We start from the raw sequence: 13,239 nt of genomic DNA, 5'->3' as shown, positions 1-13,239 counted from the left end.
AGATTTGCATCACTGGATCTCTGGTAAATCACGCTCTCCTGATTTTCTTCCTATGTAATTGGTCACACCTTCTCAGTCTCCACTGCTGCCACTTCTGATTCCTCTTCTACTGAATGATGGAATGCCCCACAGTGTCTTTGGTATTCTCTCTATCTGTACTCACTCTCTTGGTAATCTCATCCAGTCTAATGATATAAATACATTTTCGTGCTGGTATTTCCAGTTCAGACCTCTCTCTTAAACTTCTAATATCTAATAGACATCTGAAATTCCATATGTTCAATACCAATCTTCCAATTTCCCTCCTAAAACCTGCTCTCTCATACATTAACTATCCTTATTCTATTTAAGGACTTTCCTTAAATAGACAGACCATCCATTTTGTTGTTCAGACCAAAAAATCTGGAGTCATCCTTGTCTCCTCTCCCAATATCTAGTCCATCAGTAAATTCAGTGTATTCCATCACCAGATACAGCCAGTATTTAAAGATTTCTTCTCCTCCACTGGTATCAGCCCAAGCCACATTTATATCACACCTGAATTACTACAATAACTTTCCTGTCTGTTCTCTCTGTTTATACCCTTTGCCATCTAATAACCTATTCTTAATGTCAGCAGAAGGATCCTTTTAACAGTTGACTGAGACATTCTCTCTCTCCTCTGTTCAAAATCCTACTATAGCTACCCATCTTACTCAGAGGAAAAGCCAATGACATGCATTCCCTTTAAACCCAGGACAGTATCACCATTTTTTAAACTTTTCTTTTTTTTTTTGAGATGGAGTCTTTCTCTATCGCCAGGCTGGATTACAGTGGTGTGATCTCAGCTCACTGCAACCTCTGCCTCCCGGGTTCAAGTGATTCCCCCGCCTCAGCCTCCCGAGTAGCTGGTACTACAGGCATGCACCACCACACCCGGCTAATTTTTTTGTATTTTAGTAGAGACAGGGTTTCACCATGTTGGCCAGGATGGTCTCGATCTCCTGACCTCGTAATCTGTCTGCCTCGGCCTCCCTAAGTGCTGGGATTACAGGTGTGAGCCACCGCACCCGGCCTTTTTAAACATATTTTTAAACACACAAAATGAAGCCTAAAAAGTAATTCCTAATCTTCAGACTAGTTCTTGTCTATGTGGAAATCTTAACTAATCCAAGCTGGGCCCAGTGGCACATGCCTATAGTCTTAGCTACATGAGAAGCTGAGGTGGGATGATCACTTGAGCTCAGGAGTTCAAGCTCAGCCTGAGCAACACAGTGAGAACCCATCTCTTAAAAACAAAACAAAACAAAACTATTAACTAATCCACACTGTATAATGATAATGTAAATGTAAAATGCAGTGCATTTTTAGAAATGTCTATTCATTTCTTTATTTTAAAATGATGTTCTTTTTCCTACTTTTTTTGTTGTTAAGTGTTCTATTTTTTAATGTTAATGGTAAATGGCAGGTTTATAAACATTTTATCATTTGAAAAATAAAAATGTGGCAGAACTATGTTTTATTGCCTTTTTCTCTATTTTCTCCCTCCACTCCCTACACTTTTTCACTGCTGAATTAAAAAACAGAATATTTTTACTGGTATATGAAAATGAAGTCTGGGAAGTGCCAGCCAAACGGATTTATCAAGTAGGTATCTGCACTAAAAGGTCACTAAATCACAGAGAAACTATTCTATAGGGGAAATTTACATTGGCTATGGTATTATAGTCACAACTCTCCTCTAGCTCTGTCAATACTGGCTATATGATATTAAAATTCCTAATGTCCCTGACCCGATTTTTCCTCATCTATAAAGGGAAAATAATAATAGTATACAGTTCATAAAAGTATGAAAATTAAGATGAGATATATAAGTGATGATATATAACAGCTACCTACCTATGTGTTTAGTTAATACAACACTATACAGTGTTATATCGTGGGAGACAGAATAGGAGGAAGGTAAGTGAGAGTAGTTCACCTGGTGCAGAAAAATATTTTATCCACTGACATTGTTTAGAATTAATGGCACATGGTGATAATATTTAAAAGCATTTTGGTTAGTTTAATTATTGTTTTTAAATTCTCTGCAGACTGTGCATCCCTCTCCTGCTTTCACCAGGTCATCACAGCAAAACATCATCTCTCGCATTCATTCATTCATTTATTCATTCATTCATTCTTAACTGAAAGTCTACTTAGCGTTAGGCATAGTTTATGGTAGGGACACAGAAGGTAGTATAAGAGTATAGTCTTAAAAAGTCAGGAAACAGGCCAGGCACAGTGGCTCATACCTGTAGTCCCAGCACTTTGGGAGGCCGAGGTGGGTGAATCACGAGGTCAGGAGTCCAAGACCAGCCTGGCCAAGATAGTGAAACCCCGTCTCTACTAAAAATACAAAAATTAGCCGGGTGCGGTGGCAGGCACCTATAATCCCAGCTACTTGGGAGGCTGAGGCAGGAGAATCGCTTTAACCTGGGGGGCGGAAGCTGCAGTGAGCCAAGATCGCGCCACTGCACTCCAGCCTGGGTGACAGAGTGAGACTCCATCTCAAAAAAAAAAAAAAAAAAAAGTCAGGAAACAACAGATGCTGGAGAGGATGTGGAGAAATAGGAATGCTTTTACACTGTTGGTGGGTGTGTAAATTAGTTCAACCATTGTGGAAGACAGTGTGGCGATTCCTCAAGGATCTAGAACTAGAAATACCATTTGATCCAGCAATCCCATTACTGGGTATATACCCAAACGATTATAAATCATGGTACTATAAAGACACATGCACACGTATGTGTATTGTGGCACTATTCACAATAGCAAAGACTTGGAATCAACCCAAATGTCCATCAATAATAGACTGGATAAAGAAAATGTGGCACATATACACCATGGAATATTATGCAGCCATAAAGAAAGATGAGGTCGTGTCCTTTGCAAGGGACATGGATGAAGCTAGAAACCGTCATTCTCAGCAAAATATCACAAGGACAGAAAACCAAACACTGCATGTTCTCACTCATAAGTGGAAGGTGAACAATGAGAACACATGGACACAGGGAGGGGAACATCACACACCAGGGCCTGTTGCGGGGTGGAAGGCTGGGGGAGGGATAGCGTTAGGAGACATACCTAATGTAAATGACGAGTTGATGGGTGCAGCAAACCAACATGGCACATGTATACCTATGTAACAAACCTGCACGTTGTGCGCATGTACCCTAGAACTTAAAGTATAATAATAAAAAAAATTTTTTTTTTTAAAAAGAGTATAGTCACCCTGCAGTCTTAAATAAACTAAGGATAATTATTTAGAAAACAAATACTTACCTTTCTTGAATTTATGTACAGGAAGTTTCTTAAGTTGATCTTTACGAAGTCTGTTTCTTCTAGCTCTATGTCTATCCTGGACAAATTTTGTGATCTAAAAATAAAAGAGTAAAAAAAGGAGTCAGATATTAAATGTGCAAAGAGAAAGTGACCATTAAAATAACAAATATCTTTTAAGTTTCTGGATAGCTACTGCAAATCAATTCAATTCATTTAAATTCTAATTGCAATAGTATTGTTAATTAAAGCATTAAATTACATTAGTGATTAGTTAACCCATAAATTACCCCTTGAATTTTTTATTAATTGATCTTGGTTATCTCTGAATTACCTACAAAGACATTATAAAAACTATATAACTGTTTGCTTGCAAAAATACAGATGGTAAACTATAGATTTTATAAAGACTTCAGTGGGTTAAAAAAAAAAAAAAAGAATGGGAAGGTTGATATTCCTATATATTACAAACTGATAAAAATTTCAAACATACACTTATTAGTTACTGCAGAATAATGGGCAGAAATAATGCAGAACACCTTCACTACAAATATTCAGAAATGCTGGATAAAATATACAAAATATTTTAAACTATAAATTGCTATGCTTGCAAGAATAAAAAGAAAGTACACAGGGCCAAAAACCAAATACCAAAAACACCCTCTGTAAAGGAAAAATTTGACTATGTCAAAGTTAAGAACTTCTCTGCTTAAAAGGCACTGTTAAAAAAATAAAAGACAACTGAAGCAAGAGGATTGTTTGAGGCCAGGAGATCAAGACCAGCCTGGGCAACATAGCGAGACCTCATCTCTAAAAAGAAAAAAATTAGCCTGGCACAGTGCCGTGTGCCTGTAGTTCCAGCTACTTGGGTGGCTGAAGTGTGAGAATCATTTGAGCCCAGGATGTCAAGGCTGCAGTGATTCATGTTTGTGCCACTGTACTGGAGTACAACAGAGTGAGAGCCTGCGCAACAGAGTGAGAGCCTGTCTCCAAAACATAAATAAGTAAATGAATACATAAATAAAATTTAAAAATTAAAAATACAGATGAGCCACAGACTGAAATAAAATATTTGCAAATTGTATACAAGATAAGGGATTTGTATCCAGAATATATATATATATAAACCTCTCAAAACTCAATAATAAGAAAACAAGTTACCCAACAGAAGAAAATGGACAAAATATTTGAAGATACTTCACCATACAAGACATACAAATAGCAAATAAGCTCTTGAAGAGATGTGCAACGTCTACTAGTAGTCAATAGGAAAACAAAAATTCAAATCACAAATACTATAATACAATATACCTATTAGAGTGACTAAGATGTAAAAGACTGACTATACCAAGCGTTGGCATGGAAGTGGAGGGACTGGCACTCTCATACACTTTCTGGTGGGATTGTAAAATGGTACAACCACTTTGTAAAAGAGCTTGGCAATTTCTTATGAATCTAAACACACATTTATCCTGTGACCCAACTGTCCCACTCCTAGATATACTTACCCAATAGAAATGAAAGCATATTTCCATACAACAAATGTCCATGTCAGCTTTATTTGTAATAGCCAAAAACTAGAAACAACCCCAATGTTGATCAATAGGTAAATGGGTAAACAAATCATGGTATATTCACACAATGGAATATATCTCAGCAATAAAAAGGAAAGAACAATCCATGCACTCAATAACATATACAAATCTCAAAATAATTATGGTGACAGAAAGAATACAGACACAAAAGAGTACAGACTTTATGATTCCATTTATATAAAGCTGTAGAAAATGCAAAGTAATCTATAGTGACTAAAATCAGATTTGTAGTTGTCTGGGCATGGAGAAGGGTAGGGAGGGGAGGATGAAGGAAAAGTTGGAAGGGGTAGAAGGAAGGCATTGCCAAACTTTTTAGGGTGGTTAATATTTCATTATCTTTCATTAATATTTCAATATTTCATTATTAGGGTGGTGGTGGTGGTTTCGCAGGTATATACATACATATCTGTTACATATGGATGATATATGTGGTATACACATGTATAAGTGATATATATGCATATAAACCTACGTCAAAACTTACCAAAGTGTACAATTTAAATATGTGTAATTTATTATGTCAAATCATACCTCCATAAATTTTTTTAAAGTTTAATGGTAACCACTAAAAGAACAGCAATATAATGCAAATTTTCATATCAATAGGAAAAAGAAAGTAAAAGTTACTATCGCAAATTTACACAGAAGAAAATACAGAAAAAAAAGTAAACAATAGAAATTAATCCAAATACATGTGTGATCACAATATATGTTAAATGGATGAAATTCACAAGTTTTCAAAAGGAGTGTATCACATTGTATAAGAAAAAAATTCTAATCATATGCTATTTACAAGACACAAGATTAAAACTGAATGATACATTAGGACAAAAATAAAAGTAAAAAATAAAGGGATAGGACCAGGTGCAGTGGCTCACACCTGTAATTCCAGTGCTTTGGGAGGCCAAGGCTGAAGGACTGCTTGAGCCCAGGAGTTTGAGACTAGCCTAAGCAACATAGAGAGGCCCCATCTCTACAAAAAAAAATAAAAACTATTAGCTGGGCATGGTGATATGCGCCTCTAGTCCCAGCTACTTGGGAGGCTGAGGTGGGAGGATCACTTGAGGTTATAGTGAGCTATGATTGTGCCACTGCACTCCAGCCTGGGTGATAGAGCAAGACCCTGCATAAAATAACCAAATTAACATAAAAAATAAAATAAAGGGATAAAGATCTACCATGAAAATATTAAGCAAAAGAAAAGCTAGACTATCAAGCAAATAGAATTTAAGGCAAAAAGCATCATTAGGAGAGTCATGACAACAATAAAAACAACACCTCATCTAGAAACAAAATAGTGAAATACATACATTCACAAGCTCGGCAACTTATAGCTTAAGCACACAAAAAATTTAGAAGACTATAGACCTGTGCTGTCCAATATGGTAGCCACCAAGTACATGCGACTACTGAGCACTTGAAACATAGATAGTCTGAATTGGGATGTACTGTAAGTATAAAATAGACACCAGATTACAAAGACACTATACAAAAAGAATGTAAAAATATCATATATTTGTATTAACTGAATATTGTTATATATTTTAGATTTATTGAGTTAAATAAATATAGTATTAAAATTAATCTCATCTGTTTCCTTTTTTTAACCTTTTAAATTTGGCTACCAGGAAATTTAAAATTACAATAAAATGTGCGTCATAATATTGTTCTATTCTTAGCACTGCTTCAGAAAATAGAAAAAGAATGCAGAAAATTATTAACGATTGTGGTGATGGTTGCATAATTCCATGAATATACTTAAAATTATTGTACTGTGCACTTTAAATGAGTTAATTTTAGGTTACATTAATTATGTCTCAATAAAGCTGTTAAAATAAAAGACTAGACAAAACAAATTCACAAGTTCGAACTAATGGACATAGAACTGCACTTCACATGTTTTCACACACATGGAATGTTTACAAAATTTAATCAGAAAACCATGCCACAAAGGAGGTTTTTGAAAATAATCAAAGAATCCATAACATACAATGTTTTCTTACCTCAACACAACTGAATTAGAAATCCATAAGGAAAAAAATACATATTTTGGAAATGTAAAACTGTACTGAAATAATTCATAAGTCACAGAACAAATCATAATGAATATCTACATTTCTAAGGGGGTGTTATAATCAGCATGCCCCTTTGCCACCTGGATTCTAAATAACTTGAGAAATAAGACCATGTACTGGCCAGAAGGATGAAGGTGAAACAACTCACTGGAGAGAGAAACAGAACTTTCTGTACTCGTTTCAGCAACACAAATACTAAAATTGGAATGATACAGAGAAGATTAGCATGACCCCTGTGCAGTGCAAGAAACAGAACTTTTTATTGAGCAATAGAATTAGGTTGCCTTAGCCACTCAGATATAGACAAAGACAACTTTGGAATGAAGTAGGCCTTCCCTTCACCCTGCCGCAGAATTGCAGAACCAGCCCTAACCCTGGAGGAGCTGAATGAACATCTATGTCCCAAAGTCAGGTTAATAACAAAACAAAGATGGTGGAGCTGAACCAAGTGTGCCCAATTTGCCCTTCCTAAAGTGTCAGACAAGACACTTTATCTCCTCTAAGGTGGAAAGAGTAAATGGGCAGAGAAGGGCTAAGAGCTATAGTAACTGAGTTCCCCCTTCATATGGATTGAAACATTAAGAGTGATAAAGAAACATCCTATATTAAAATGAAAAACTTTTAAATTTAAGTCAAATGAAAATAAGAATTTTCCTTATCAAAAGTTGTGGGTTTCAGCTAAAGTTATTGTTGCAGAAAAATTTATAACCTAAATGCATATACTAGAAAGAAAAAAATAAGCATTTGGCTGAATAAACTAGAAAAAGAAAAGCCATACAACCAGACAAGGTAGAAGAAAGAAAATGATAAGAACAAAAATTCATGATAAAGATAAAGTAAAGAATTTAGCATTAAGTTCTACTAAAATGTAAGCTGCTTAACATCATGGATTTTTACTGATTTTGTTTACTGATGAATCTGCAGACCCTTGAACAGTGCCTAGTTCACCATAGGTACAGAATAAATATTTATTGAATGAAAGCCTACTTCTTTGAAAGACTAATAAGGCAATAATTTCTGACAACATTGTGAAAGGCACAGATGGATATGAATAAAGATAACTTATTCCACAAATAGTAGAAATTCTCTTTAAATTGTTGAGTATATGAATATTATAAATCACTTTATTCCAATACACTTGAAAACAGGAAATTTCTTAGAAATACTTTAGTAGGAACTGGAAAACCATCTGAATGTCTATATAACTATGAAAAGGTCACTAGACCTAGATGATTTTATAGGCATCCTCTATAAAAATGTCAAGTAACAGATAACCCCAATTTTCTTTAAAAAAAAAAACTACTTTAGAAAGTAAGAGAAAGCTTAGTTTTATGAGGCTATAATTTTGATTGCCTAGTTAATTTTAAAATTATGGTAAAATATACACAACATAAACCTTACTATCTCAACCACGTTTAAGTGTACAGTTCGATGGCTTAAGTACATTCATACTGCTGTGCTACCATCACTACCATCCATTCACAGCCTTCATCTTATTAAGCTGAAACTCTGTATCCATTAAACAATAACTCCCCCTTCCTCAGTCCCCTCAGTCCCTGGCAACCACCATTCTAGTTTCTGTCTCTATGAATTTCGCTACTCTAGGTACCTCGTATAAGTACAATCAGTATTTGTCCTTTTGTGACTGGCTTATTTCACGTAGCATAAAGTCTTCAAGTTTCATCTATGTTGTAGCATGTGTCAGAATTTCCTTCCTCAATAACACTGAATAATATTCCATTGTATGCATACTCCACATCTTGTTTATCCATTCATCCGTCAATGCACACTTGGGTGCTTTCATCATTGGCTATTGTAAATAATATTGCTATGAACATGGTGTACAAATATCTATTCGAGTCTTTGCTTTGAATTCTTTTTGGTATATACCCAGAAGTGGAATTACCAGATCCATGTTTTATTTTTTGAGGAGTTGCCATACTGTCTTCTTTAGTGGTTGTTCATTCTACCTTCCTACCAACAGTGCTCAAGGGATTGTCTAGTTTTGATGTCAAGGTTATTCTGGCCCCATAAAACCAAAGCTTTCTTTTACCTGAATATTCAGATTGCTAATATTCTAGAATTTTTACATCGATATCCAAGTATAAAAAAGTAATCTATATTAGAAATCTGAATAATCCAGAGATGTAAGGACAAAATTTATACATCATAAACAGGATTTATCCCCAGAATATAAGGAATTTCAAAATTTACAAAGCATATTAATGTAACCCAACATAAACATGATAAAAGAGAGAAAAACGAATTATTATTACAACAGATAAAAAACATATAATCCAGTACCCATTTTAAAAAGTCAAGCAAATAAAAATCTGATTTATGTCCAGGATTTATACTGCTTTTTCCCCTTTATTTTCCCAAAAAATATAGCACAATGTTAAAGGAGGTACAACAACAGACATCCATTTCCTGTTCTTCACTTTTTTTTTTTTTTTTTTTTTTTTTTTTGAGATGGAGTTTCGATCTTGTTGCCCAGGCTGGAGTGCAATGGCGTGATCTTGGCTCACTGCAACCTCTGCCTCCTGGGTGCAAATGATTCTCCTGCCTCAGCCTCCCGAGTAGCTGTGATTACAGACGCCTGCCACCATGCCCAGCTAAATTTTGTATTTTTAGTAGAGACGGGGTTTCACCATGTTGGCCAGGCTGGTCTTGAACTCCTGACCTCAGGTGATCCGCCCGCCTTGGCCTCCCAAAGTGCTGGGATTACAGGTGTGAGCCACCGCACCCGGCCCCGCTGCTCTTGCATTTCAAGGGAAGGCTTCTAGCATATCACCATTTAATAATGTTTATTTTAAGATTTTAGTCTATATTCTTTCTACAAGGATATTTACTTGTACTCCTGGTTTTCCAAGGGTATTTTTGTTTGTCTGTTTTTTGGTTTTCTAACTTACTCTCTACTTTCTTGCTTCTATGCTGAAACCCCAAGGGAATCAACAAACAAATTACCATAATGGAATCTGTTACATGATTACATGATTAATGACATGATTACATGATTAATATATAAAAATCGATAATGTCCCCTGACCAAACCTTGCTTTCTAAATATAGCTCTCTAATTAAAAAAAACCACGACTCCTTGGGAAAAGGTCTGATGCTAGGGCTGGGACAAGAAAAATATAAAAAATATAAGATGAACCTGAAGCATCTTATAGTACAAGGTAGTAGTCAAGAAGTGCTTAATAATAAAAAAAAAAAAGGGATAGCATTGAATCAAAGGAACACAAGATCCAGCATGACAAGAGCCAAAGTTAAACAATTTAAAAACAATCAAAAAACAAAAATAATGTATGAATATTACTGGATTATAACCTAAGTATAAAATAAATATACATGAGTGCATACTAATATAAGTGGTTGAATAAATAAATGCTGAGAAGAGAAAAATCTTCCTTGCAGAAGAATTTCAAATAATGCAGATATGCCCTCCCCTTCCCACCTTAAGGGTGGGCTATACTTAGTGCCTCACTTCTAAAGAAAGAAAAGAGTAGAAAAAGGAAAAACTATTAACTTTATAAGTGGAGAAATTCAGCAAACACTACCTTAACCAAGGGATGAAGGTTAGCATCATCAGTGATGTTCTACAGATACCATATACCCCCAAATATGATGTGATGAGAAGGGCACTTCACGTCTGTGATACTCTTTTGAAAAACCTGTAGCCTTGTCTAATCATGAGAAAAAAATCAGGTTGAGAGACATTCTACAGGATACCTGGCTAGTACTCCTCAAAACTATCAAGGCCATGAAAAACAAGAACAGCAAAATTGTCATAGACCAGAGGGAAGACAGGATAATGAAATACAATGTGGTATCCTAGATTTGATCCTGGAACAGAAAGAGTACATTAATGAAAAACCTGGTAAAATCCAAAATGTGGAGTTTAGTTAATAGTAATGTACCAATGTCAGTTTCTTAGTTTTGACAAAAGTCTCCCGGCAATGTAAAATGTGAACAATGCAGGAAAGTAGATGACGGATGAACAGGAATTCTCTTCTTTGCAAACTTTCTGTAAATCTTAACATTATTCCAAAATTAAATGTTTAATAAAAAGCAATGCTCTAATACTCAATTATAAGAATAACCAATTATAAAATATAATTTCAAAAATCCCTTTTTTGGTAGCAAGAAAAACTTACTATATGTGTAATAAGTCTAAAAAAAGACATGCAAAACATTTATAGGAAAAAAATTATTTAACTGATGGAAAGACCTAAATAAGTAAATTTAAAAATACCATAGCATCATAGGAAGACTGAACATTTTAAAGATAGCATTTAATCTGTAAACTAATCTATGAATTCAATATAATAATAAATGTACTGAATATTAAAATACGTATTCTTTATGACAAAGAAGTTGGCAAGAAGAGTGGGACTGTTTTATATCTTTGCAAATCTATTTTAATATCTGTCCAAATAGAATACAGAGGGATTTTCAAACTGCTTCTGTTTTCAAATATTTTGATATTGCACATCATGTAGCCTCTAGAAATTTTTACTATACACCTCTAAGAGAATGAGAGTGACCAAAGGAAATACTACCTTAATATTACTGCATAATAATTTTGACCTTGCAGACCTACTAATAGTCTTGTGACCATATTTTGATAAGCACCGTTATGGAGAAATAATATGTCATTCCCCCTTAACCTTAAGCTCTCACATTATTTTTTTATACTTTAATATAAAAAATTGCAAACATACAGAAGAGTTGAATTTTATAATAAATACCCATATATCCACCTGGATTATATAATTAACATTTTACTATGCTTTTTGTCACATCTCTATTTACCCATCAATACATCTTACTTTTTCCTCTTATTTTTTTACAGTGTATTTTAAAGTAAGTTGCAGATATCAGTGTACTTTCCCTAAAATACTTTGGCATGCATATCATTACTAGGTCTAGTAAATTTTTTTTACAGTTCATTTTGAGGTAAAATTTACATATAATGAAATGTACAACACAACTAATTTTGTGAATCCAGACACATACCATGCATTTTTGCAACCCACATCTCTAACAAGATACAGAACACGACTGTCATCCCCCAAAAGTTCCCTTATACTCTTTTCAGTAAATTGATCACTTCTCTCTAACCACCCCCCCGAGGAAATCACCATTCTTACTTTTTCCTATTCACATTATATTTGTTTCTTCTAGAACTTCATATAAATGAATTTATACAATATGTACTCTTTTATGTACATATTGTTTAAATTCTCTCACTCAATACAATGTTTTAGATTCATCCATACTATTTTTTAAAAATTATTAATAGTTAATGTACCTACCATGAAAATGACTATCAAGATGAGACAGATGCCCACTATAATAAGGAAGGGAATTAGGTAGTATTCCAAAGGAAGACTAAATTCTGGAACTAAGATAAGGTGGCCCCTAGAAGAAAACAAAAATCAATAATTGAGAAATGAAGAGTTGTCAAATTCTGATGTTAATTAAAAACAAGAAAAAATATTTTTAAAAACAGACATATAGACATTACAATTAAATCCACTACATACATTTCATTTTCTAAAATATGACTTTCAATAATTTAAGGAATGCTTTCTACATCTTTAAGTCTATTTTATATATTTTTCCTAATAGCATGCCTATATGATTAAACCGGGTAAAGAAAACTAGCCAATCAATACTGTCTATCCTGGAGATATGTTATTTATTTATTTATTTTATTTTACTTTATTTTCTCGAGATGGAGCCTTGTTCTGTTGCCCAGGCTGGAGTACAGTGGTGCAATCTCAGCTCACTGCAACCTTCACCTCCGGGGTTCAAGTGATTCTCCCACCTCAGCCTCCTGAGTAGCTGGGATTACAGGTGCCTGCCACCATACCCTGCTAATTTTTGTATTTTTATTAGTAGAGAGGGTTTTGCCATGTTGGCCAGGGTGGTCTTGAATTCTTGACCTCAGGTGATCCGCCTGCCTTGGCCTCCCAAAGTGCTGGGATTACAGGCGTGAGCCACCACGGCAGGTCTAGAGATGTTGTTTATTGAATTTAGTAACTGGGGCAAAAGTTATATTTTATATGTAAAATCATGGTAGTACCTTGGGTACCAAAAAGAACCTCCACCTCAATCAAATTACTATTCATAAGTTCTTCCTATGGAAAAACTCTAGAGTCAGTACTGATAAAAATTATACTGTTTCCTCCCTATCTGCTTTACGTGTATCTGTTGTGTCAGGTACAATGGATACAGGTCCTATACTCTACAATTATCTA

At 34.7% G+C, this 13,239-nt stretch overlaps 1 protein-coding gene and 1 pseudogene across 1 annotated transcript in view; one reads left to right on the top strand and one right to left on the bottom strand.

The window, feature by feature from the left end:
• Positions 1-13,239, bottom strand: part of RNF13 (ring finger protein 13) — a gene marked incomplete at its 5' end in the record, with an annotated part of 165,747 nt that overhangs the window by 36,841 nt on the left and 115,667 nt on the right. The window contains 2 exon segments of the mRNA NM_001131724.1: positions 3,304-3,397; positions 12,292-12,397. Of these exon segments, the coding sequence (NP_001125196.1) occupies positions 3,304-3,397; positions 12,292-12,397 (200 nt within the window).
• Positions 7,142-7,234, top strand: LOC112132853 (U6 spliceosomal RNA; annotated as a pseudogene).

This window comes from Pongo abelii, chromosome 2 (assembly GCF_028885655.2).
Source record: "Pongo abelii isolate AG06213 chromosome 2, NHGRI_mPonAbe1-v2.0_pri, whole genome shotgun sequence".
Taxonomy (NCBI): Eukaryota; Metazoa; Chordata; class Mammalia; order Primates; family Hominidae; genus Pongo; species Pongo abelii.
Note: the sequence above shows the minus strand (reverse complement) of the source record. Positions and strands in the feature narration are given on the sequence as shown.